The following is a 27,826-nucleotide window of genomic DNA, read 5'->3' on the forward strand; positions in this document are numbered from 1 at the left end:
AGCCCTGTGCAACCTATTTCAGACTTTTGACCTCCAGAACTGTAGGATAACATATTCATGTTGTTTTAGGTCGCCAAGTTTGTGGCAATTTGTTATAGCAGCAATAGGAAACTAAAACAGCAGCCTAGTGGACTGTCCTAGTTTCTCATACTTTTTGTCAAACCATAAGCCAGACTATTTTAGATTTGGAAAATATAATTACCACAAGTAAAGTTTCAGTGAAAACCTTTAAAGCTACTATCCGCATTTCTTACCTGTCATATTTTCCCCAGCCTTTGGCCCTAGGGACAAATGCTAATTTTCCTGGCTTTAAATTCTAGACTCAATATTAGTCTTCAAAAGAATTATCCATCAAAAAATTGTAAGACATATGAGAAATATTAATTTTTAGAATGTCTAATATTGCTCTTGAGTCTGTAAAATTTCCAATGATGATAAATATAACCAGTAGAAGTGCTTCTTTAAAAACTAAGATTGGAATGTTAAGTGTTTGGCATTTGGGCCTCACTTAAAAAAAATAAATCTCTACTTGTTATCCTGTTATTGATTATTTGATCATTTTAAGATGTAGCAAACGAAGAAAATACTTGGATATTTTTCTTTAAAACAGTTTTCTTAAAAGATCTCCTCTTACCTGATTTCATGTTCCGGAATGCTGGAGAATGTGCTGTTCTTTCCTAAATGACTCTCTTGAACATAAATATTGTGCAATTGCAACAAATATTTATGAAAAAGCCAGATTTTAAAAATGAGAAGAATTTTAAAGTTCACAACTATTTGTTCTTTCTTAATAATGAGTAAAAGCAAAGCACCCCCCCCTCCCCCCCAAATAGTTATGAAAATAGGTTTGCAACTAAAATAAAAGACATCAAAGTGTTTCTCTGCCTTGTGGTGATAAGAGCCTAGAGGAGATGAAGTGAGGAAAAAGGAATTTGGCTGCATTCAGAATTTCAGCATGTGTCACAATTAATTTTTAATTGCCTTTGAGAGAAGACGTGTCCCCTTCTCCGTTAGCGTTTCCAGCTTTGGTGAGCCCTGTGGCATGTGATGTCCTCTTTAACGTCCACTCTTCACCCCACTCACATCTTTCCTGGAGCAGCTGGCTCCTGTCATTTCTGATGAAAGTCATTCTCTTACCCTTGGCTCAGGATTTGGAAATGTTGTTGTTGGAGCTGCTTCTTTAGCAGATCTTGAAAATGCTTATTTGATTTCATTCTTGTGGCCAGATTGTTGCATACTGAGAATTTATACCTGATAAAGGAAATTGCCTGTGTGACTGCCTCTACTGTAGAGCAATCAGCCAATTCTCGGGAGAGATTCCCAGTCCCTGGGTTGGGTAATGGAGCATGAGTTGTTACAGCCAGTCTAGACTTCAGGCCATTTGTTGACATGGAGCTTAAGATCCCTTCTAACCACCAGAACCACTAGATTTGTGTGGGGCTGGAATGGGGAGAGGCTTGAGGGGTGCTGGGACACGGAAGGAATCTGATATTGACTTCCTTCGTGTACAGCTCTAGCTAGATGATGATGGTGATGGTGATAATAACACCAGCTAATTTTTAATTTATTGAAATGTTATTAGATGGACTAAGCCCTTTATGTGCCTTATCTCTTCTTCCTATTTTACAGGTAACCTGTCTGAGCCTTAGTTTTCATAATTTCAAGCTCATGTGCCAAAGAGCACATGAGATTTAAACCAGCCTTCAAATGCAGTGCTTTTTGACTCCAGACCTTTAGTATTCAACCATCATACCCCGCCCCCTTCTTTGCTTGGAAATTAGAGCCACATTGCATCAATCACAAGTATTCCAATATTCTGTGTGCCTGGGGTAGGTTTGGTCTTAATTAGATCAGCTAAAAATTGCCGTGATATATGAGACTTTGTACTGCAGCCATTTTAGGTCCTAGCAATGTTGATTGTACGACTGAAGACTTCTCTTCTCGTGCTGTTCCAGAGTGTGGTCTTTGTAATGTGCTGGGGACACCTAGTCTCTTCTAGGAAACAGTTGTGTAGTGTTCTACAACATACTTAGAAGGATACCGACCTGCCTGTCCTCAGTTGTGAGCATATGTGGCTGAATGCGTGAAGGAGTAGAGATGATCCCAAAGCCTGGGCTACAGGGTGATGCTGTGAGAGCACTCCTTCCCAGGAATCCCCACTTCCAAAAATAGCCATTAATTTCTCTTTTCCCCAAAGACTTATGTACACTGGGGACATTTAAACACATTTAAGATCATACCTCTGCCCCAAAGAGCTTAAAATCTCTGAAAGGACAAAACATAAACATATAATTTTTCACCCATAGGGATTTTTATAACTGTTATGCAGGCAGTGCACAACAGTCAGAGCTAGGAAGTTTAGACCCTGAAGTCTGTACTTTAGGCAGTTTAACAGGGCAGGTTTCATGGAGAAGATGGGGCTTGGGAAAGGCCATGAGGGCCGGGTTAGATTTGCATACATGGAGAGAAAGCAACAGACCTTTCCCCCGGTTGATGCAGTAGAGTAGGGCTCTAAAGGCAGGAGTGATTAAGCTAGTGAGCACATTGGAATGTTTCTGTAGGTTATATGGGAGATGATGTCGAAAAGAAATTAGGGACAGAATGCAGAGGGCCTAAAAATGATAAAGTTAAGTTTTGATTTGGGTTAAATTACCTAACTTTGAGTTTAGTTTCTTATGTGTGAGGCGAGAGGATTTGATTAGTAGATGGTCTTTTAAGCAATTTTCAGGTCTGATATGGAAATACAGATATCAATTTTCTGAATTGTGTGCAATATTTGTGTGTTTGTGTGTGAAAAGTACATACATATCACACATACACACGTGCACAGATACACAGGAAGGTGGTTTTTTTCATGCAGTGCAAGAAGGGAGAAGTCATTATGTTAAACTCTAGAATGAGGAATTTAGATATGAAAGAATTCCCTGACCAGGAGAATTGTTAATGTTATCATTAGACTGACAGCGAAGATGTGACAGTACTTTTTCTTATAGGTAGTTCAAGCTTTTGAGGAGGTCCTCAATTAAACATACCCTTCTGACCTGCCTGGGTTCTGAACACGTTGAGAAATAGAAAATCTAAAGACATAGTGAAAATATCTCTTACAAAAGGGGCTGGGGAGGAGCACAAGGCTCTCACCTGGGCAGGCAGTGTGCTGGCGGACAGGGCACCCCACCCAGTGTGTGTCAGATCCACTGGGCTGAGACAGAGCCTGCTGCTGGGGAGGTAGAAGAGAACAGCGTCCTTATCAGGATCGTTCCCAGGCCAGGAATGATGGTGAGGGAGTGCTGAGCTTCTTCGCAAACTGCTTATTTTTCCCGGACTTGCTATCACATCCGTCATGCTTCTTCACTGGGGAAGGGTGAGTTAAGGGGGGCGGAGAGGCCTACATACTCAGAGAAAAATCTCTCCTCCCAGAAGGCGGGAGTAGGTGAAAGGTACTGCACCTCTAACTTAAGAAAACATGATGTCTTCTACTTGAGGTGTCTTAATTGTAAGAAAGAGGCAAGGAAGAGATGATCTTTCAAGGTCTGGTTCATCTCTGACCTGTAGAGTTATAATTCTGCGACTATCTAGAGGGATGCAGAGTGGGGCCTAATCTCCTGCCTCTGGTTCCTAAGCACGAGGTGCTCTGTGTCTGCATTCCAGGAGGTCTGTTTTAATGGTTAGATCCGTGTTTGTCGTTGTTCTTAGTAGCTTAAAATGTAAGTTTTGGATACTATGAAATGTTTGATTTATAGGCCAGCAGGAATGGTGAGAAATATACCCAACGTTTGCAAGCAAATTCGGGCAATAGAGGTGTATGACAACTTGTGTGGTTTGCTATCATCGATCGCTTGATGGTAAATTACTATTTGGGGAAAAGAAGATGCATTCTGATTTTAGATACTCCCTCAGGCTAAACTGCTCTCATTCATTCATTCACATATATTTACTGAGTGACTTCAGAGTCAGTTTCTGGCACTGGAGAACTCTAGTGAAGAGAAAAGATAAAAATCCCTGCCCTGGTGAAGCTTATATGCTAGTAGGTATAAAGAAACAACGAACAAATAAACATATAAATAAGATTTAGAGTATGTGAGATGGTGACAAGGTTTGTGGAAGTAAAATGCAGAAGGGAGATAGTAATGAGACAGTTACTGGGGGCAGGAAAGACCTTAATGGGAGGGTCAAGTTTAAGCAAAGACCTGAAGGAATGGAGGGGTGAGCCATGCAGCTGTCGGGGGGAAGACACTTTGGCAGAGGAAGTGGTGAGCACAATGACCTTGAGATGTGAGAATTCCCAGTGCTGGCCCTTGTGAGCCATTTTTCTCTTGAGTGAGATGGGTTTTTTTTTTTTTTTTTTTTTTTTTCTGTACGCGGGCCTCTCACTGCTGTGGCCTCTCCCGTTGCGGAGCACAGGCTCCGGACACACAGGCTCCGCGGCCATGGCTCGCGGGCCCAGCCGCTCCGCGGCATGTGGGATCTTCCGGGATCGGGGCACGAACCCGTGTCCCCTGCATCGGCAGGCGGACTCTCAACCACTGCGCCACCAGGGAAGCCCCGAGATGGGTTTTGAGGAGAAGACATGATCTGTCATTGGCTCTGTTTTGAGGATAACCTGTGAAGGGGAAGATGGTGGTTTGGACTAGGGTAGCAGCAGGGGAGGTGGTGAGCAGTGGTCAGAGTCTGGAGATATTTTGAAGATAGGGTTAGTAGAATTCGTTAAAAGATTTGGTGTGTGGTGTGAGAAGAATTAAGGATAGTTTAGTCAAGTTTTTGGTCTGAGTGACTGGGAGGATAGCGTTGCCATTTACTGACATGGGCAAGGAGGTGCAGGTTTGGAAGCAGGAAGGTAGGAAGTTTACTTCTGGAAGTGCTGAGGTACCTAGTGAATATCCACAGGGAGAGGATCCAGCGGCGATTGAATAGATGAGGGAAGATCTTATGGAGGAAGCCTGGGCTGGAGATATATGATGGTGAAGGTATTCAAAAGTCAGGAGACAGGATGAGTTCACCAGGCTAGGGAGGGTAGATGCAGAAGAGGAGAGTCTGCGACCAGGTCATGCAACACTGCAGTGTGTTCAGGTCATGAGAATAAAGGAAGGTGAGGACGGAGAATGGGAAGGGGAGACCACTGAGGAGAAGAGGAGAACCAGAAGAGAATGGTGTCTGGAAGCTAAAGAAAGGAAGTGTTTTAAGAAGGAAAGAGAAATAGAGTCAGATGCTGCTAATAGGGCAAGTAAGAAGATTGAGTCTTGACCATTGGTGTCAGCAACATGGGGTTACTAGTGACCTTGGCAAGAGCTTGATTGGAGTGGGTTCAAGAAAGAACAAGCGTGGGAAGAGAGGAATTGGAGATATCTAATATACTCAATTTTTAAAAAGTGTTTTGCTATAAAGGGCAGCGAAATAATGGGGACTTAGCTAGAGGCAGATGTGGCATCAAGAAAGTTTTTTGTCAAAGATGGAAAATATGGCAGCTTATTAATTTACTGGTGGGAATGATCTAGTGATGGGAAAATTGATGAGGAAAGAAACTGAGGACAATTGCTGAAGCCGTCTTGCAAAGGCAAGAGGGGCCAGGATGTGTACAAGAACGGAGGCTTTGCTCTTAGGTAAGACCGCAGACAGTTCACCCATACTACCGGGGTCTGTGGGGGGAGGTGGGAATGGACCAGGCAGGCACAAATGCCAGTGGGTTGTGCAAAATTCACTGCTTCTGAGTTATGCTTGGGTAATTAGTGATCACAATGTGGCTTTACAGTGGCCCCAGCTTTCTGTGCTTGTGGAACTTACGGCTCACACAAACCTTTACATGCCTATTGCTGTGGCCCTTCAGCCACCCCAGCTGACAATTGTATAGTTTCATATTTTAAAATTGCGCCTGCACACTATTTTAATAAGTGACTAATTTACATTGAAGTTAAAATTGTTAAAATTTACTGAATCCTCTAGATAATCTCATTTAAACCTCTCATCAAACTTATGAAGTTGGAACTATTACTAACCTCTAGTTAACAATTGAGGATACTAAGCCTAAAGAAAAAAATAAAGAACTTGCTCAAGTTCAGGTGTTGACTTTTCTGCTTTCTGGCACTGTAGTCTCTTCCTTGACCGTAGGCTGTATTGCTTTGTGGAAGTATTTGGGCCTGTGAAATGTGTCATTTCTGAAAGCAGTAAATTAATGTTGGTTTGCATATGTGATTTTAACCTGAGATTAAATACTTTTGATAGCTTTGAGCTTTATCCACCACCCCTTTATTTTTCTTCCCAAAACCAACAATTTAAGAGCCTTTTACAATAATTTTTTTTTTTTTTTTTGCTGTACGCGGGCCTCTCACTGTTGTGGCCTCTCCCGTTGCGGAGCACAGGCTCCGGACGCGCAGGCTCAGCGGCCATGGCTCGTGGGCCCAGCCGCTCCGCGGCATGTGGGATCTTCCCAGACCAGGGCACGATTGGCAGGCGGCCTCTCAACCACTGCGCCACCAGGGAAGCCCTACAATAATTTTTGAAGCTACAGTACAGGAAAAATAGGTTGGCTGGCTGCAGGTAGGCAGGACGTCATCATTCTTGTGGTAGTTTTCCTTAAAATCAGATCTTAAATTAGAAATTGACAGCAAGATGTTCCATCTATTCTGCAGTGAGTGAGAGCGTGATCTTCAGCATCAAGATGATCAGAATAAAAAATTTCCTTTGGTTCCTTGTTTGCTATGTGTCAGGCCTTCTAGGTCTGCTTTCTCATTTATAAACGAAGGGTAGTAATACCTACCAACTGTGATTGTTGTAAGAATTAGAGAAGGTATATTCTCAAGCACAAAGCAGAGTGCCTGATATTTATTCTGCAATAAATGGCAGGTGACTGGGTAGCTCCTTTGTCCATTCCATTAACTACCGTCCAGTGGGGCTAAATGCATCTTTTCCATTAATTCCCAACTGGAAAATGACTCATTCAGAGTTTAATTTCAAAAATGTTTCTTATGTGTACGTTTTATGAATGGCTTATTATTTAACATTGGATAAGACAAAGCTCTATAGAAACGCACCATCTTTATTTTGAAAAGTTCAGAACACATTGTCTGACAGTGGGAAAATGGACTCATCCCAGAGAATCTAGGGTGTATGGTTTACTGTAAGCATGAAACTCTGGGTATCCTCTTGGGTGTGGAGGAGACTCCCTGCATTCTTCCTAAATTTTCTAGTTCTCCAGTCACTTAATCCAGGCATCAGTATATTGTTTACAGACTTCAGTTGTGTGAATTCCCTTCAGTAGAGATGAGAAATCCTTACATTAAACGAAGCATCACTTTTCCTTCCCTTGACACAGTAAACCAATGGTTAAAGAAAGAGTTACAGCTGGAATTATTGGTGCAGCCAGATGCTCATGGGCCTTGGGTAGTAAGTCAGCGCATGGAGCAGCATAGACAAAGCAAATGTTCTCCAGTTACCTGCATTACTAACTTATACATGTAAACAAATCCTACTGATAAGAGACCCTGGCAGGTACAAAATCTTATATCAGATGATACTGGAAATACTGAGTTGAATGGGGAGTTCCTTATCCTTAGGGAATTAATTTGGGGTTGGCTTTGTCCCTCCACCTCCAAGAGCCCAATTCATCCATCCCTGTGGAAACTTTCCCCTCCATCAGTCTGTTTCTGTGACTCTTGAGTTCATTCCCTAAAATTTCAAGTTCTTTCTCTAAACCAGAATTACAAAAGTATTCACCAAGGATTTGGTTGTAAGGGAGACCGAATCTGTGTGCCTGTGCTTATTACCCCAATGCCTGGTGTAAGTCCTTGACTGTGATATAGAGAGCCTGTGAAGCAGGAATTGTGTTGCTGCTGTTCCCAGTGTGGAAGCCAGGCTTCACTCTACTCTGTGATATGACCACCCTCACTCCTTCTCTGCCTAGTAAATATGTACAACCATTTTATTTACTCTGTGCATTTAATAAAGGGGGATATTTTGTTTAAATACATTGGTCATTATAAGGGGCATAATGGTAACAAACATGCACTCAAGGAATTTCCAAGTTGCAAAATACCTTCATTTGTCTTCTGGTACTTTACACATTTTTTTTTTTTTAGTTATTTAAAAAGCAGGAAAATAATGAAAACATAGTGATTCTATAAGGATACTTTAAGACCATAGGTTGTAGGTTCATTTATGGGCCTCATATGCTAATGTGTTAGATAACATGCATGAAGTTTCCATAGGTGAAAACTATGAATCATATAATTCATAGTTTTTTGTGAATCATATAATTTTTTGTGAATCATATAATTTTTTCAGGGTACTTTATTATACTACAGGACTAGTCTTAGGCTAGAATCATGAAGGTGGGGAAGTTTTAACTTGATGTTCTCAGATTTTCCTTTCCATGCATTCTTTCTTCATCCTTGTTACCCTCCTCATTTCCTTCTGTCTTCAAAATCATTTCTATTAAGGGAGAAATGGTTGATTTAATGTGTTATCTTTCCCCAGGATGTTTGCATTTCAGCAGACACAGTACTCTCATTTGGCTAAACTTGGGGAATTAAGTTCTAATTGTGAAATTCAGTTTAACATGTAAGTGGCCACACGTGTTTTAAAGTGAACCCCAAATATTGAATTCATATTCAAATGAGTGTCTTTCCCATGTAAGGAATATGGTGCAAAATGACAATGCCATTTACTCTTGACTAACCAGTACTAGTGTATTCAGTTTATAGATGATTGTTTCTTCTTTTTTACTCCATTCTCCTCATTTGCTGAAAGTGTTCTGTGATTTATAGGATACAACATGATGTAGCAGAGTGAGTGTATGGGCTTTGGAGTATGACTTGGAGACATATCTGAGCTTCACAGTTATTTGACCTTGGACACACACCTCCTGAATCTCAGTTTCCTCACCTGTGAAGTATGATTGTTAGGGTTGGTATGATGGAAAAGATATGTATAAACTACCACACCATAAACTACAGTGTATAAATTACAGGCCAGTGGTAGATGTAATACAAAGTAGTTATGGTGATTAGTATAAATTCTAGGATTCTTACAAGGAAAAAATTAAAACAATCAAAATTTTTTCTACGTAATAGCAATTTTCTTAACAGTTTGTAGCAGTTATCAGTTATGCCAATGATAAATTAACTGGGAGTATGTGCTGATTATAAGCACATCAGATACAGTTATGGAAAGTTATTCTGTTCATATTCTCAAACATCTAAATGAGATGAATATTCACACTGCAGTAAACTTTTTTAAAAAATTAAAAAACTGATTCATTGAACACAGAGTTACCTAAATGCGTTTGAGAAATGATTTGAATTCTCAAAATTTACTACTTATGAGATGGTTCAAGAATATATTTATTATGCAAGTCGAGGTACGGTCTTGTGAGGTGGGCCCTTGATGCCTATGTTATGTCCTCCTGTGTTCTCTTGTTATACAGGGTTCTACAATTCTATTTTTCACCCCACAGATTTACCAATAAAGAGACAGAGAGAGTATGAGCTGGTGACTCCAGTCAGCACAAATTTTGAAGGACACTATCTCTCCCATATTCTTTCTGCAAATCACAAAAAGAGGTCAGCGAGGGACGTGTCTTCCAACTCTGAGCAATTGTTCTTTAACATCACGGCATTTGGAAGAGATTTTCATCTGCGACTAAAGCCCAACACTCAGCTAGTAGCTCCTGGTGCTGTTGTGGAATGGCATGAGGCATCTCTGGTGCCTGGGAATATAACTGACCCCATTAATGATCATCAACCAGGAAGCGCTTCAGAAAGAATCTGGAAAACAGAGCCTTTGCAGACTAACTGTGCTTATGTTGGTGACATCATGGACATTCCGGGAACCTCTGTTGCCATTAGCAACTGTGATGGTCTGGTAAGACTCATTGCCTTTTGTGTCTGTGTGTTTGCAGGTGTTTGGGAGTGCAGCATGGCTTCAGCATGGTTTGGAAAGTAGAGGTGGAAAGAAAACCTCACTATTATATTTTAAGTTCAGGGAGAAGCATTAGAAAGCATTTTACTGACAAAGATGTGTGCTTTGGCTTAATTTGACATGAAGACAACATTAGTCTAAGAAACCAAAGACAACTATTTTAGCATTCTTGGCTTATATGTTCACTTGTGTAACACTGGGGATTTTATTTCCTTATTTATTTAAAATCATTCTGACAACTTTCTAAAGAAGCATAGATTCCTTCAAAATGATAGTATTTCCCTTCTTATGTGGAAACGTTGGATATCCTCTTAAAGAAAGTATTTGAAAGCATTCTTTCGCTTCCCAAAGAATGCTAAAATGGGAAATGGGAAGCTCCTCTGTCAGAATTTCTTCAAATAGCATTACTCTATGGACATGAGATGTAGTTCTCTCTGTACTGTGGCTTTGATTCATTTTTTTCTTTATTTTTGAATAGAATACCCATATATGGCTCTTTAGTTTTGTGGATGAGGCCAGTAGTAACTGATCCTTCTTCACATGCTATGAAGATGTGAAGTATTTTTATTTGTTTTGTATCTCCAGATGTTATTTGAAAAGTGTGTCAATGTTTATGTCTCTTCCATTCACAGTTGATTCCAAGTCTTTGTTCAGAAAGAGCAACCATTTTTCTTTCTATGGTTGCCAGGCTGCTGTTTCTTGGGAGTTCAGAGCTATTGTCTTTGTTTGGTCTCTCTTCTGGGAGTTCTCAAAATATTCCTTGCATTCCTTCTACCTTGGCTGGTCCCCCAACAATACCTTGAATCTTCTGCCACTGTCCTCTCTATGCATAAGCACAGCCCAAAGGAGTTATGATACCATGTGTTTTTACCCAAGGCTGGTGGATTAATGGTTGTAGGCTTTATTTTGGGGTCTTATACTGCCTCTTGATGTTCTATAGGGTTTTAGAAGTCAGGATGGAAAACTGAATAGAGCATGTGTGGCAGGTCCAAATCTCCAAGTTGGACTCTGTCAGTTTAGGACCACACTGTCACATTTGGTGCTGGACCATGCCCTTGGGTTTGAAGACACAAGGAATCTATCAAATTCCTCTCATTCCACACAATTTGAATAGATCTGAATTAACTAAGTCATTGAATAAAACAATAGATAGTGCTTTCTAAAAAGACTAAGTTTAAAGTATTCACTAAGAGAGGTTGATTCAACACTACCAGGATATAAAAAGAAATAAATTATAAAAAGGTACTGTTTTATAATACTTCTAAGTAAAATATACTGAGTATAAAATTTAATTTAGTGTTATTTTTAAGTTTTACAACATAAAAAGATTATGTGTTTTTTATCTCCTTGGTTAAGATTGAAGCTTGAGGTAGAAGATTTGAAGCTTGAAAATCAGTTTAAGGAAGGCAAAAGGCAAGGAAATTATTTTAATGGGTTATCATAGTGATTTTTAAACCTGACCTAGCAATCAGTAATTTTCTTACTGTATGTGTCAAATTATCTAGTTATAGATACAGAAATCTGGGGCAATAGCAAGTTGTTGTAAGGAAGAGGAAAATAGATATGAAGTTTGAATGAACATTAATTATTAGGATTAATTTCTCATTTTTACGATATGGTGTTGACTGTTGGCATCATGTGTATGTTGATATAGCGTGTGTGTGTGCGTACGCACATCTCTACCAGTGTAAACCACAAGTATTCATTTGTTCCATTCTTTGATCCATTGATTAATTAATTAATTAAAAGATATTTCTGGGAAGCCAGTTATGGATCAGGCACTATTCCAAGCATTGTGAAAGGGCGAAAGGAATGATCCCGATTACCATCCTCATGGAGCTCAAAGATGTTAAATTTGCCATAGATTTTAAGTGCCAAAATATCTGGTATACATGTATGTGTGTGTTTATATTAGACATACATATTAGAATCATGTTTAACTTAAAAAATTGTGGTATAAGGAAGTATCTTCTGGAGAGATTTTATGAATGGGGACAGAATTTCGAACCAGACATAAGTGGCTCAGGCCTTGCACTTGATGCAGAAAGAGGGTGGTGTCTAGCCTACAGCAGGCAGTGCTGCCTATGTGGGTGTACAGAAACAGAAGCCTCTTCTAGAGTTGCCAGCTCATAGCAGCTATGGAGGAAGAGTAAAGATGCTGGCAGGAAGAGAAGCACGGTTATAGAGAGCAGATCAGTACATTAGAGTGATAACACCAGTGGCTACTTCATTCAGCTGGGGACAAGTTCTTAAAATTGCAGAATTGCATTGGACAGGATAAGCTCCTTAGCAGAGATGAAGTAGGAAGTAAAATTGATGGGAATGTAAATAAATTTGGCTGATTAGCTGATTCCTAAACCTTTTTTGTTCCTTTAGCTTGCTGTGTAGGGATTTAGGTTTGACCTTCTTGACCTTAGGAAGGGAAGCAGGGATACTGAGATAACATAGATGCCTGAGGATTAACCTGATGGGCTATAAAGCCATTGCCCTGGGAAGCTCCGGGATTATAATCAAATCCAAGTTGTCCCAGTAGAAAGCACAGCCACTCCTGCCCTAAAAATACCAATGGGAACATCTCTGCCCAGCAACCATGAGGTTAAGTCCCCTGCTATGGAAAAGAATGCCAGTGAAGCCCTACCTGGATGGGTGCATTTTAGACTGGTGTAGATGGGAGTCCAGTCAGTGATCTGATTTTCTACATGTGTCCTTTGATCTCTTGCTCATAGGGAGCAGCCACAGGTATTTATTTTTCACTGAGGTTGGAAAGTTCTTAGCGTCGCCTTCTCCCTGAGTGAAACTCCTTACCTCTTTTTCGCTAATACTGCCTTGTGGCACACTATGTATGTTTGAAATGGGCAGTGCTCTGAGACAGAATTAATTTGTATTAAACAGAATACTTTAAGTTAAAAAAGCAGTACTACGCAAAATGTGTCCATAGACTCAGGTTTGTGACAAGATAAATACGGAAGGCGAGACTATATAAAGAAACTTTTTTGACAGTTTGACAGTTATATTTGCGTTGGGCCTAATAATAATAAAAAGAAAGTTGGGACTGGTGTTTTGTGTCTTGTTTTTTCATTTTATTTTTCTACTAATTAGTTTTCCTTGTATTTTACAAAATTATCAGTCCAAGACCAACTGGGGAGAAAGGAAACTGTTTATTCACCCCAGATAGTTTGAAAAGCAAGCAGTAATGCTTAGCTGTTTTTATCTCTCTAGACATTAGAAACTTGACTGAAAGAGTCAGTAGAGTCTACTTATTCCAGGTAACTCTATGAAATGATCACAGGAAAGGTCCTTTAACGTGGGCCTTATTGAGGAGGACAGAAAAATGCCTTGAGTGATATATCCAGATCCGAGGTCTAGAATGTGATCTAGACATAGATATGCGGAATAACTAAAATATTATTCTGTGGGTTTCTGAAATCAACATCAAAGTGTTCTGCATGAACGAATTGACAATGATTTTCACCCAGTGTGGCAAAGAACAATATCTGTTCCTGTCTAGCATGACCTTTTCCAATTCTTTGCCAAGATCACGTTGTTGTTTTTTTAACATCTTTATTGGAGTATAATTGCTTTACAGTGGTGTGTTAGTTTCTGCTTTATAACAAAGTGAATCACAAGATTACGTTTTACGAGTGACAGTTGATTCTTTACCAGTTGCAGCATTATGCCTGCTCTAGTCTACCCACTTATAGGTGAGAATTGTTACAATATTCAAACATGGAGTTGTTCTTGTTTTCTGACAGCATCCAATTTTTAAAAAGCCTGCTTCTCTAGACCCTCCTCCAAATTACCCAACCAAAGCCTAATCCTGTTAATAGGTTCTTTCTAAAGCTCTCTCACTGACATGCTCACGGGTCCCTTTGGTGTGCGTTCTGGCTCCATGCAACAGGTAATAAACCCAGCTTGTCAACTGCAGATGTGCTCCCAGTGGTCTGTGGCTGGAAGCCGTTAACATGCTTTGCCTCTCTGCTTCTATGTCTCTGAGGTGAGAGTCCAGTGGTCAGGAGTCATGGTGATGGCAGGCATTTCACACACTTCTGAGTGGGAAGACACTTCTGGCTGAGAATCCCAGCTGAAAATAGATTTCTTTATTCCATAGAGCCCTGGCATTTTCCCTGTAACACGATTAAATCTCCCCTGTGTGTAGTGGCGGTTCACAATCATACTTTGTGGTCTTCAGATTTGCCAAAATAAAGGGTTATTTGGTTAGTAGGCTTTATGTCATGTATTCATAACATAATGAAACTGAATTTTTCTAGACTTGCTAGAACAATATTGCTTTGTTAATTCCCCTGGAATGCATCAGAGGAAACTGGTTGGGAGTGGAAGAACTGAGTAATGATGGCTCTTTTGGGTTATCCAGCTCAGTGATTTCCTTGTGGGCTGATTTTATGATCAAGGGAGTTTATCTAGGACGAAGTTTTCAATATTTTTGAACATTTGGAATTGTTCCTCCAAACGAAATCACTAGGGCTTATCTAATAAAATAATATGTAAAATGGATAAACTCAGGAAAGGCCTGGTAAAAACACAGGTGGGAGATGCTCTTCCTCCTAGTTTCTCTTCCTCCTGCCTTGTTCTCACGCAAGACCACTCTTAGGCCTCCTGAGACATCTAATGGGAAATCTTCACTGTTAGGGCAGGGGGTCTTGGAAGCTTGAAGTTAACAACTTGGGAACCTAAGCAGAACCTTTTTCTAAAATATCTGATAGTCACATCTGGTTAGTATTGGAGGTAACTTACCCTTTTTAGATTTGGAGTGTGCATGGCCAAAATGAAGTCTTTGTGGACAACTGCAAACTTATAAAGAAAACAGCCTTAAGACTTCCCTGCCTCAAGACTTTTACTTTGGGATTTGCCCCTTCAGAAACATGTCCTCGCTATGTCTATTTCAGTTAAGTCCAGCTGCAGAAGCACTTTGTGAAAAGGCTATTTTAAAAAGTATTATGAGCCAGTGTGCTTGGGATTGAGAACATTTGCCTAGTAATTATGAAAAATAGTGATACTAAAAATAGATACAAATCTGTAGCTATTTATAGTGGACTTAGGGTTTTCAAGGACTGATCTTTAGATGTTGACATTTGAACATCTGCTTTTATGAGGAGAACCTGATCTCTAAAGGCCAGGTGCCTTCCACCTTTTTCTCCCATGAAACGTGTCTATGGAAGGTGTTATGTGTTTATTGATGGGACAGAGGGAGATTTGTGTCTTCACTGTTTACATGCTGATTTAAGAGATTTTAGTAGGTCTGGGGAACAAAGGACTGGAACCTTGTTTTACTTCTAGGCACCTACACCAGGCTATTTTAGCAGTGCAGGATTAGAAGATTCTCAAAGCTCCTATATCCTTTAATTTCCATTAGTAGAAGGGAAAAAGTGGGCACCAGTCCACTAGCTTAACTACTTTGGGAGAAACAGTACCATAACAAGCCTCATTGCTTCTCCTGAGATTTGGTCAAGCTGTGGCCCATGGGAGCTGACAGTATTAATCCTAGTTGTGAGTGGTACCTGCCTGTGCTGATTCTTGCTGGATCTGGGCTCTTGGTTACATTTCCCACCATGCCTCCTTTCTCAAATAGATAGGCAGCCAGTTTGTGCTTATCTGGGGTGAAGAAGGAAGGTTTGGCAAAGTCTTTGATCATTTTCACATTTTGCATCTAATTTGCATAAACCCCAAATCATACATATGTCAAGCCTTTTCCAAAGTTTTTGGCTATATTTCTCTTGTGTGATTTTGAAAATATTTCTTTTTAATAGTTATTTTGTAATTAATTTAAACTATTCATGTTTATTTATGAGTACCACTTGTTCAGCTTATGATTTGATTTACATCAATTTGATTATGATTTTATTTCCCATTATCTTCTCTATCTTTGGTATAGTAAAATTTTAAATTAAGTTTAAAGATGAGCTAAAAATTGGGAAAAAGGTTAATGTGATATTACACATCTTTCTTTGTGTAGGAATGGAAAAACAGAAAATAAAAGGGGAGGGGAAGTTGGCCTGGGAAGTAATGCTTCCATTCTTCTCCATGCAGTGGCAACTAGGACTTCATTGTAACTCGAATACAGATTTTTAAAGATGCTCAAAATAGGCTTTAAGAACTGTGAAAATAGTGCTGACCACATCTTTAATATCTTCTTCTCAGTAAATTATCATTAAAACAAGAACAAAAGCACAGCGAGATGTTGATATGATGCCTTTGTGCATAATCAGGCTTTGAGGTCATAGAGTTCTTGCAAAGTAAACCCAGCCTCAAGGTCCTAAACTGCAAAAACTGTTACTCATGGGACAATCTTTGCTTCTAGGAATACTGGTCAAGTTAATAAAGCTTTCTGAAGTGCTAGGATATGCAAAGTGCTAGACTGATTGCTGTGGGGAATACTGAGGTAAGCCAGGCATTATCCTTGTCTTCCAAGTGTACTGGAAATAAGGTATGCAAACGTAGAACCAAAGTACAAGGCCGAGTGTTTTAAATGCTCTAAGACTAGGATAGATGACATGTGAGAGTCTGAATGGTGGAAAGAATATTTATTCTTGGAAAGATAGTAGAAGGCTTCCTGGAGAAAGCAATATTTGTGATACCAGACAATTGAAAAGATAACCATATATGTTAAAGTGATCACCAATGATGGTAGAGGTTGGGGAGGGTAGGAAGAGGAGCCTCTGAGGGAGGTAGGAGATATTTGTGATGGCCATAAAAATGAAGAGAGGGTGCGGTAAGTTGATTTCATGAACTTCATAATATATGTAATGAATACGTGGGAGAGCCAAGGTAGTCTTGGTCAGTATTTAGCTGAATATAGGAGCAAATATAATACAAAAGGGAGAGAGAAAAGAAAAAGGAGGATAAAACCTAGTGATGTTTATTAAGACCAAATTCAGTGACCACGTAGTTGATATTGACAGGCTTGCATGGGCATTCAGGATGAGAGAAGGGCAAGGATTCATATTCCTTGAATATGTAGCTTTTCTTCATAGAAAGATTTTGCTGAAGTCATGGGCTTTTTCTCTGGAGTTTAGGGAGGTATTTTTCTCAGTAACTTTTTTCTAGAATTTGTTCCCAAAATTTATCTGAGAGGGTTTGGAAGTTGATTTTGAAAAATCTGACTTCTTCTCCTATCATCTAGGTCCTTCAATCTTTCAAGTTTGGTGAATTTGGTGCCTTATTTAGTAAACCTCCTTCTATAGCTGTAATTCTTCCATCTGAAATGTTCTCCTTTCTTACTGTGTTTACTGTATGTTTCTATCCCCTACTTCTTCCTGTTCTCTAAGGAATATTTCTAATGTTTTCGTGAGCATAAAGTGTAATGTTTTCGTGAGCATAAAGTGTAATTTGATCAAGTTTACTTAACTCTCAAAAAACAAGACACACAGAATACGCTGTTAGTGAATGAGTTGGTTTCGATATTAAATCCTATTTTATTTTATGTCATTTAACGTATCTACTATATGTACGTATGTGTATGGAAATACATATATGCATACATATATGTTTATATACACACACACATAAGCATACACATATGCACACATATATATGAAAAACCATAGAAAAGGTAGGTAGAGAAAAATCAATGTTTCATTAAATATTTTGATTCAAAGACTATTGACAGTATTTGTTGTTAGGTCTTTAGAGTTGATGGCAGAGCTGGAATGGCACTCAGGTCGACTGACAGCAAAGCACCTAGCAGTTCTGTTACCCCAAGTTACCCAAATATGCTCCTTACAATGTGGATGGTTGACAGGGAGGCATGACATGTATTAACTTGTATGTTTTTAATACTGTGAGAAATGTAGAGAGATTAATTAGAAATACAATTGAAGGGCTTCCCTGGTGGCGCAGTGGTTGAGAGTCCGCCTGCCGATGCAGGGGACATGGGTTCGTGCCCCGGTCTGGGAAGATCCCACATGCCGCCGAGCGGCTGGGCCCGTGAGCCATGGCCGCTGAGCCTGCGGGTCCGGAGCCTGTGCTCTGCAACGGGAGAGGCCACAACAGTGAGAGGCCCGCGTACCGCAAAAAAAAAAAAAAAAAAAAAAGAAATACAATTGAAAAGGGAGATTTTATCTTACGATTGTCAGCCTATCACAGTGAAATTGAAAAAAATATTTAGGATAAAAAACTCAATTGTACTTTTTATTAAGGTTGGCAGACTTTGAATTCTCTATCTCTGAAATAAGAAATTTTAAACACTTGGTATTTTTTTCAAACATTTATTTTCAAAGGAGTTGATTAATTTTTGAGCAGTATTAGACTACACTAAACATATCAAGAGATCATTGCTCTTATTGTAGTTGAATTGTCAGTCCTTCGATAAACAGGTTCAAATACTCCATAATTATAACAAATTTCTAAAAACTCTATTTTATTGGTTGAAGAAATAGGGATATATGATTGCACTTAATGTCTAACTCCAGAGTCAGTAATATTAAAAAAAAGAAAGGATATTATATAGCTTGAAGGGTTTTGAAAAGCATTATCTAGATTGTTATAGCTTACTTTTTTTTTTTTTTTTTGTGGTCCGCGGGCCTCTCACTGCTGTGGCCTCTCCCGTTGCGGAGCACAGGCTCCGGACCCGCAGGCTCAGTGGCCATGGCTCACGGGCCCAGCCGCTCCACAGCATGTGGAATCTTCCCAGACCAGGGCACGAACCCGTGTCCCCTGCATCGGCAGGCAGACTCTCAACCACTGCGCCACCAGGGAAGCCCTATAGCTTACTTTTATAAAATGTTTAGAAGATATCCAATTTAGAGTTTTGTAGCGAGAATAATCAGTAAACACCAATGAAGAGAAATAGTGGCCAAGCTATTTAGAGTTATGATACTTTGGAAGAGTTCAATTTGGTAAAATGCCATTGATGACAGAAGACAAAACTTTTGTAAAGTGGTTTAGGGAGATGGTTCATGTTGGGAGCGGTCATGGTATTGGTTTAGAATCAGACAAACCTGAACTCCACTTCTGGTTCTACTACCTACCAGCTTGTGACTTTAAACAAGTTGTTTAACCTTGTGGAAGTCTCTTTTTGTCAGTAAAGAGGAGAAAGTAATGCTTGTTATGTTGAGGGCTTACAGAATATTAATGCATCTTTCACACAGCCTGACTCTGAGAAGTCAATGATTGTTACTACAATCCCTTTCTTTCTTTTTCCATTTATTATAATTATTTCTCCTTAATATTTTGTGATTAATAATAATGATGTTGATTTAGTTTGCAAAGTAAAAAAATGTGCTGCAGTTACGCAACTCAGCCTGTGACCTAACTTGTGGAAAATACAATCTTCTATGAAGTGAATGCTTTGGTGAAAATCCTGTAGTTTTCAGATGACCTTCTCCACTTGATGCAGGACTCCCTTAGCATCATCTTTTCTGAGGGATACTCTAATCTGTGTTCTCCTGAAGACTTCTAAAGATAGGAAACTCACTACTTTTCATCTTATTTATATATAACTCTGCCACATAGAAAGTTCTTTCTTAGGTTCTACTTAGAAATATAAAGTGAAAATATCTTGTTCCATGTATTAGATTCTTCAGAGCTGACAAAGATATAGTGACTGTGATTGACCTCTTATTGTTGTTATTATTATAATACTTCAGTTTTATGCAATTGACCACTAATCATTCAGTGCATTACATAGCACACTACTTCTGCTTTAGGAAACATTTCCCTTTAGTGGTGTGATATAGCCCATACCCTGGCTGGAATGGCATTAATGAGGCATTAGTCATAATTTTAACATACTTCTTAGGCTTTTCATTTTGGTCAGATATTTTAAATTATGAACCTCAGACTGAGACATTTTGGGGATAGCGATAAAGAGTTCTATGGCATTAGGTGGTATATACTGTTGTTCAGAGTCTTGTTTTCATATTTCTTTTATTTGATGATAGTAGTTAATATGCTATCTTATATCTGTTTTTGTTTCCAGTCTAGAGTCTTCCATAAAAAAAAAAAAAGGCTATAAGTCTATGGAGGCAATTGGGGGGGATGGAGATAAAGGTGGCATGGTGGGTCCCTAGCTCCAACTACCAGAAAATGCATTTTTGAACTTAAATGGCGTTATCAGAGAAGACTTTTGAGGTCTTTGTGAGTTTTTTGATTAGCTGATAGGACTTTCCAACCCCAATTTAAAACATAAGAGATTTCTGGAAGGCCTTCTTCTGCCTGGTGATGTCACTAAAAGTAGAAGATCTTTAGAGTGAGAGGACTGTGCTATTGGATACTTGGGTGTCATATGAACATAGAGGGACCCAGTCTGAGCATGCAAGCCCAAGAGAAAAGGAAGAACAGCCCTTAGTGAGAGATTCTGCAAACATTAGCAACCCAAACACAGTGGGAAACGTTTTATTTAGCATTATCTGTGAAACATGATGCTTTTAACATAGTGATTGGAATCATGCAGTAATATTTCTTTTGGGCTTACAGGATATTTGATCTTGCTTATAGGGTGCCAATGTTTCATGCTTTCCTGCCTGGCTTCATATAGTCCTTTATTTTGCATACCTGGCTCTGAGGATGGTATTAACTGGCTGCCAGGACAAGAAGGCAGACCAAGCATAGTGATGTGGGTCCAGATAAAATTAAGTCACTGTAAGATCTCTGTTTCTGTTTGGTCAGCTGCACGTCATTGTCACCTTTGGCTTCAACTGTGGTACCACATCAAGACTTAGCATAATGATGAGGGAAGTCTCTGAGCCTATTTATTGGCCCTAGCCATTAACCTCAAATTTTCAGGGAGAGGCCTTTTTTTATACGCTGTGCTTGGAAAATTTTTAGAAACTTGTTAACCTATGAGGACGTTATAAAATTTGAACCGTACCCATGAAACTACCTTGGTACTCTTCCCCATACTTAAAAATTAAGGGTTTGAATTAGATCAGTGATTCTTTTTGTTCTGCCTCTTGGATCTTATGTTTTGAAATACTTTATAAATTGGTTAAAATATTTATTAAGTAATTAACAATTTTACCTATCTGTTAATGATCAAAAATATACAAAATTGCTGGTCAAAATTCCCAGTGAGTACAAATTATTCTGTCTCTGTACTGGTTGATGATCTTTTCACATGAAAAGCTTAAATTACTCATAGACCTATACCATTCTGTTCATACTTATGACATAGTGACAGTCATTCCCAGATCTCCGTTATTGCCTCCACTGGTTCCTAAGAGCCCAGAGATCTAAAATTAGGAAACTGTTGACTATAAGCTTCCTGCGATTCCTTCTAGAACTGATGTTCTGTGACTCTGTGACTAAGTTTGTATTCTATTTATCCTTAGGGACCGTGCATTCCTGGCCAAGGAAGAAATCAAAACGTCACACTGACCATTATTTATTAATCATGGTCTGGAGTGGAAATTGCATGTATGAGTGTTATTTTTGAGATATGGTTACTTTATAATAATGCTTTTTCTGTTTTTTAAAATTTATTTTTAATCCACTAACTATGAATAAATCCTGTGTTCTAGAAAGCTCCAAAGAACCTAACTGCTATTACAGTTTTGGGAGATGTTATAACTTGAATCCTAATGAAATGTGGGAATAATCAGAGTAGAGAGAAATCTATCTATCTACCTACCTACCTACTTACCTATCTCTCTATCTACACACATATGTGTATATGTGTGTATATATGTATATATATACAGAGAGAAATATATTTATATTTTTATAAAATATTAAGAGCAGAAGGGACTGTGACTTGGCTATGCTGTAGGGAGTGTACCGAGTTACCTCAACATAGGAATGCTTGCCAGCTCTATTGATGCAGCCATTTTCCTGGGAGAGTTCCTCATAGGTTGCATTTGAGGAATAGGCAGCTTTTAGGAAGCTGCGAATCATTGTTCTCCATGAGGGGCCTCTAACCTTAGTGCACATCAGGATCTCCTGAGGGCTTGTTAAAACATAGCTTGCTCATAGCCACCTCAGAGTTTCTGATTTAGTTGGTCTGCGTAGGGACCTGAAAATTTATACTTCTAACCCGTTCTCAGTTAGTGCCAGACACCGTAACTCAACTGTCTGTTTCTTGTTTATGTGCAATGACACTGGATCCTGGCTTTTCCCAGCTGACCTGCTTTCTCGGGTAAGGAATTTGGACTTTTTTCTTTGGTTTGTAATACCGTCTTGGCTCTTGCCCCCCTGCCCAGTCATCGTTGCAGCCAGTCTGACTCAGCACCCATCAGTCCCAGATTGGATTAACTGTGTACAACCACAACTTCCTCTCTTGGTCCCCTTGCCTGGAGGCTACATGTACATTAGAAGCACTGGTGAGCACCATCTCCCCAGGCCAAGTTCTGGCAGAATACAGAAACTGTGAACTTGGACAAACTACTTACTGTGTCTGATCCTTAGATCCCTCTTTTGATTCATGTAAAGATTTCCCAGTGGTAGGTAGAGCTTTGAAGTGTATCCTCATTTTAATTTATTCAGTAGCCAATAGTCACTACGAAGTGCTTGCAAGTTTCTAAAGTCACTTTGCTTTCAAGACTGTTGGTGGGGCTTCCCTGGTGGTGCAGTGGTTAAGAATCTGCCTGCCAATGCAGGGGACACGGGTTCAAGCCCTGGTCTGGGAAGATCCCACATGCCACGGAGCAGCTAAGCCCGTGTGCCACAACTACTGAGCCTGTGCTTTAGAGCCCGTGTGCTGCAACTACTGAAGCCCATGAGCCACAACTACTGAGCCCATGAGCCACAACTACTGAAGCCCACGTGCCTAGAGCCCATGCTCCGCAACAAGAGAAGCCACCGCACTGAGAAGCCCGCGCACTGCAACAAAGAGTAGCCCCCACTCGCCGCAACTAGAGAAAGCCTGTGTGCAGCAATGAAGACCCAATGCAGCCAAAAATAAATAAATAAATAAATTTATTAAAAAATATATATTTAAAACAAAAAAAAAGAACTGGTGGTAGAACTGTGCCATGGGGCAACACGGAGACCTTGAGATCTTCAGTTGTCCTGTGCTTTAACAATCTGGGGCCATCATGCTTTGTGGGCTCTCATGAGTCAACCTTGTACTCTGTCCATACACCAGCTCAGTGCTACACTGAGCTGTAGCTACACTCTCGACCTAGATGATCTCATGTGATTTTATGGCTTCAGATACCATCAAGCAGTAATGACTCTATGTGTCTGGCCCTGACCTCTCCTCTGAGCTCTAGACTTGTATGTGTGTTCTGCTGCCCATTCAACTTCTCCACTTGGATGTCAGATAGCCATCTCAAATTTAACAGGGCTGAAGATCATCCCTTGACAGCTACCCCTGCATGACTTCCTCCACAGAGAAAAGTTTGGACCCTAATTCTCAGGCCAAAAACCTAGACTTACACTAGACTCCTCTTTTTCCTCATTTCTTTCATAAAATCCATCCATAAATCTTGAGGTTGTTTTATAAAATATGTTCTGAATCTACTTATGTAATCTCCAATGCTACAACTTTGATCTAAACTATCATCTCTTCCTTGGATACTACAGTGACCTCCTTTTTTTTTTTTTTTCATTTTTGACCCTCTTCATCCTTCACATAGAAGTTGAAGTGACATTTCTAGATTCGACGAACTTTTCTCTGTTTAAAAGCCTTCAGTTGCTTCCCATTAAAATTCAAACACCTTACCATGACTTTTAAGACCCTTATGTCAGTAGTTCCAATAATCATTGTCTCATAATCACCTAAAGAGCTTTTAAAGAAAATATAGATGCCTAAACCCCAACCCCAGAGATACAGATTCATTTGGTCTGGGGTAAGGCTCAGCATAAATAGACTAAATGCCGCTCTAGCTGATTCTAATATGCAGCTAGAGTTGAGAATCATTGTTCTCTCCAAGAGGCTTCTAACCTTAGTTAGATGAGAATGGCATGAGAATCCCATGGTGGGCTTGTTAAAACAGATTTCTAGGTGCCACTTTGGGGTTTCTGATTCAGTGGGTCTGTAGAGGAGCCTGAAAATTTGCATTCCTAACAAGTTCCCAGGTGACACTACATTTGGAAACCACTGTTTTACAAGATCTGGTCTTAGCATGCTTCTCTGATGTCATTCCCTTGTTTACTGCATTCAACCCCTCTGGTCTTCCTTTTGTCTTTCAAATCCAATTTTTTTCTGTCTCTGGCCTTTTGGAAATGTTGTTTCTTCAGCCAGAACATTCTTTTCTAGATCTTTAAATAGAGATTCCTACTCATCATTTGGGTGTTAACTTAAATTCTGTTTCCTCAAAAAAGAATTTTTGGCCATTCTAGCTAAAACAGAAACTTTAGTCACTCTACACTATATTAGTGATTTTAATCTTATTTGTAGCCATTATTTGCATCTCGAACTTATCTTGAATTTATCTTTTACATTTATTTTGGGGGGACTCTCTCTACTGAGGATAAGGACTCTTTCCTGTGGGTGTTTAACAGTGTTTGGCACACAGTGTGTGCTCAGCAAATCAATGCTGACAGACTGAATGGCGTGAATATTAGAATAAGGAATTGATTACCACTTTTGCAAGATGAATTATAGACCTTTCTTGGATGTGTTCAGATTTCCCAGTGCATAACTTTTGCAATTGAAGGGGCTGCTATGAACTTGAAGGTTTAAGGTTCCTAAGATTTTATATAAATCAGTTTTATCCTTCTGAATAGCATTTTAATGCTGTGGTTTTTCATAACTTAAGTTTTTTTTTCTTTTAGTTTTCTATCTCCTCTTCTTTCGCATATGAACTATAGTGAAGGGGCAACATCATCTTGATCCAAGCCCATACTTGAGTTCAACACCATAGTAGAGGTATAGTGTATCTCTTAAATTCATTTACTCCTGTTAAGCAAAGGAAGCATATACAAGTCAGCATGGCAACGTGTTGCAAAAAAAAAAAAAAAAAAAAAAAAAAGGAATTAAAAAAAAGACATTATAAAAATGCTATACTTTGGACTAATTCCTTGGAAGAAAATAAACAGATTGACTTTCTTGTCAAGGTTTTTACTACAGCAACCTATGGTTTTTTCTGATCACTGATCACACATAAATTGTTTAATGCTTTTCCCCCCTGCTAAATTGTAAACTCCATGAGAGTTGGAGTTGTGTCTATAATGCTTACTCTTATGTCCTCAAAACCAGGCACCATGCCTCATAATAGTAGGTGCACAATAAACATGTGATGAGTTACTGAATAAATAAAGACACAGGACATAAGTTCCATGTCAGTATACTATAATCTGCTCACTATCACCTTCCAGGTTTTATGAACTTTTAATTGAAATGCTTCTGTGCAGAATTCCCCTCTATCCTTTCCCTTTGGTGCCCAGAACTCTGCCTTGTAACCTTTCATTTCTTTCCATGGTTTCTCCGTGATGGAAGGTAAAAATTATTCTCAAGCCAAGTACAGAAAGCCACACTTCTTCAGTTTCTTGCATTGTTTGTCTTCTATTAGACAATAAATGTTTTTTCCAACTTTTGTGTCTCTTGGTAACCCCTAGGAGTCTTTATATTCCTGTGAGTGAATTTTCTCTTTCTGCTTCTTAGGAGGAGATAAATAGATTGATTAATATCTGGAGAGAACTTGGCTGAGTCATTTATTCCTTCATTCATTCAATGGCTACTATATACTTTCAGTGCTGGGAATGTAACAATGAACAAAAACAGGCATCGTATTTGCCCCCATGGAGTTTAGATAAAGTGGGAAATACAGACTTTACTTTCTGTAAAGTCACCTGAGTAAAGATAAACTGGCATAAATGCTATCAAGGAAAAGGGACATTATTTTATGAAATAAGTAACAAAGTCATCTGACCTAGGCTAGGGATAGGGGAAGGTTTCCCTGAGGAAATGGTATTTGAGCTGAGTTTTTAAGGATAAATAAGAGTTCCCTAGATAAGGTGCTTGTTGAGTACATTTTAGGAAGTAAGGGGGCAAAGAGACCACAAGGTTAGATTATCTGGGTTGTCTGAGATAAAATTTGACTTTCAGAAGAAAACTAATCTGTCACCATGGTTCTCCTGAACTACCATAGGTGTTTTATCTTTTTTTTTTAATTTGTGAATTTATTATTACTATTATTATTGCTGGTTAACATTTTTTAGCAATAAAGTATTTTTAATTAGGTATGTACATTGCTTTTAATTTTTTAAATTAATTTTTTATTGTAGTACAGTTGCTTTACAATGTTGTGTTAGTTTATACAGTACAGCAAAGTGAATCAGCTATACGTTTACATATATCCCCTCTTTTTTAGATTTCCTTCCCATTTAGGTCAACACAGAGCATTGAGTAGAGTTCACTGTGCTATACAGTAGGTTCTCATTAGTTATCTATTTTATACATAGTAGTGTACATATGTCAGTCCCAATCTCCCAATTCATCCCACCCCCACTTCCCCTCTTGGTATCCATAAGTTTGTTCTCTACATCTGTGTCTCTATTTCTGCTTTGCGAATAAGTTCATCTCTACCATTTTTTAGATTCTACATAGAAGCGATATTATATATATTTTCTTTTTCTGACTTACTTCACTCTATATGACAGTCTCTAGGTCCATCCACATCTCTGCAAATGGCACTATTTTGTTCATAGGTATTTTATCCTATTTCTCATACTAGTTAAAAATTTATGGGCATCGATAATTGTGTGCCAGACACAGATCTGTCCTTTACAGGAATTATCTTAATCCTGACAACAGTTCCCACTTATGGATTAAGAGCCCAGGGAAATGAGTGTCTTGTGCTGTGTCTCATGGAAGACCCGGATACCTGCATTCAGAACCTGTACTTTTGACTTATATTATCCTAGTTCTCAGAGGGTATTCCTAATACTTCAGAAAGCTTGGGCAGCTTGAATTCCAGCATAGACACATATCTGGATCTTTCGTTACATATGTACTTCCTATCCGTATACCTATTGTATACAACAGTGTATGTGTGTATGTTTTTGTAAAATATAAACTTGTGGGTTTCTGGGGGATGTATATATAGCAAAAATGTATATATATATTTCATCAGTATATTTTGAGGCTGAAAATTGAATCTGAGAATTTGAAATCAAGAAGTTTAACCTTGAAAAAATTGCTGGTTGGGATAGATAGATGAGTACTAGTAATTAATAAATGGAACTGAGCTGTTTTCTATCAAATTTGGGTGCCTACCTCCAGGAGGTGTGTGAATTTTCATTACGGCCAGTGAAAATCTTCTGTGTCTGGCCTTATCCTCTGCCGCTAAAGCGGCTCATCTCCATCTACAGTAGCTGCTTATAGCTTTAAATAGCACAGCCTGGACTCTCTCTGCCAACTCTTCTCAAGCCAGCCAGGGTTATGGCGGGGCCAGGGTTGCATGGATGATACTGTCTGTGCGAGGCCAGGGAAAGGGTTAGCAAATTGGTCCGCTGCCTGGGCACTGGTGCAGGGAAGCCGTGGGGCAGTGCAGCAATTTTCTGCTTGGGGAGAAGCCCTAGAAGGCTGGTGCTGGCAAATCCCTGACTCTTCAATTCTTTTGTGATACCTCACTGCACCCCTTTGTTTCTCTTGGGGGGGAATTTGATTTTTGCTCTTCACAGGTACCCAGGGGATGATTTAAGGGGATCCTACCCCCCACACCACCCCCACTCATAGTCATTTTGCCTGGAATTTTCACGATTAGAAAATGCAAATGTCATATTCTCTAGTTAGGAGTTTCTAACTTAGATTAAATCACATTATCAATTGAGCAAACTTGCTCCTGCAAGGCACTGAAGGGTTAGGAGAAAGGACAGGTGAGGGAGACTGAACATGAAGCATAGGTGAGGGAAGGTGGGAAGAACTGGGCAATGCCTGGGAAGATAGACCATCAGGGAGAGATGAACAAAAGAAAAGGACCACACATTTTCCGTTCTTCACTGTTTTACTTAAGTCTGATCTTGACTGCCCATTTCTCTTTCTTTGTCGCTTATAGCCAAAAGAAAATCAGCAGATTTA

At 39.3% G+C, this 27,826-nt stretch overlaps 1 protein-coding gene across 2 annotated transcripts in view; it reads left to right on the forward strand.

Moving 5' to 3' along the window:
- ADAMTS3 (ADAM metallopeptidase with thrombospondin type 1 motif 3) overlaps window positions 1-27,826 on the forward strand; it is a 292,726-nt gene that overhangs the window by 10,900 nt on the left and 254,000 nt on the right. For both annotated transcript variants that reach the window (XM_082630522.1, XM_082630521.1), the window contains exon 3: window positions 9,446-9,852. In XM_082630522.1, the coding sequence (XP_082486648.1) occupies window positions 9,446-9,852 (407 nt within the window). The remainder of the gene's footprint in view (window positions 1-9,445; window positions 9,853-27,826) is intronic.

The sequence above is a fragment of the Mesoplodon mirus genome (genome assembly GCF_964341445.2).
Source record: "Mesoplodon mirus genome assembly, chromosome: 2".
Taxonomy (NCBI): Eukaryota; Metazoa; Chordata; class Mammalia; order Artiodactyla; family Ziphiidae; genus Mesoplodon; species Mesoplodon mirus.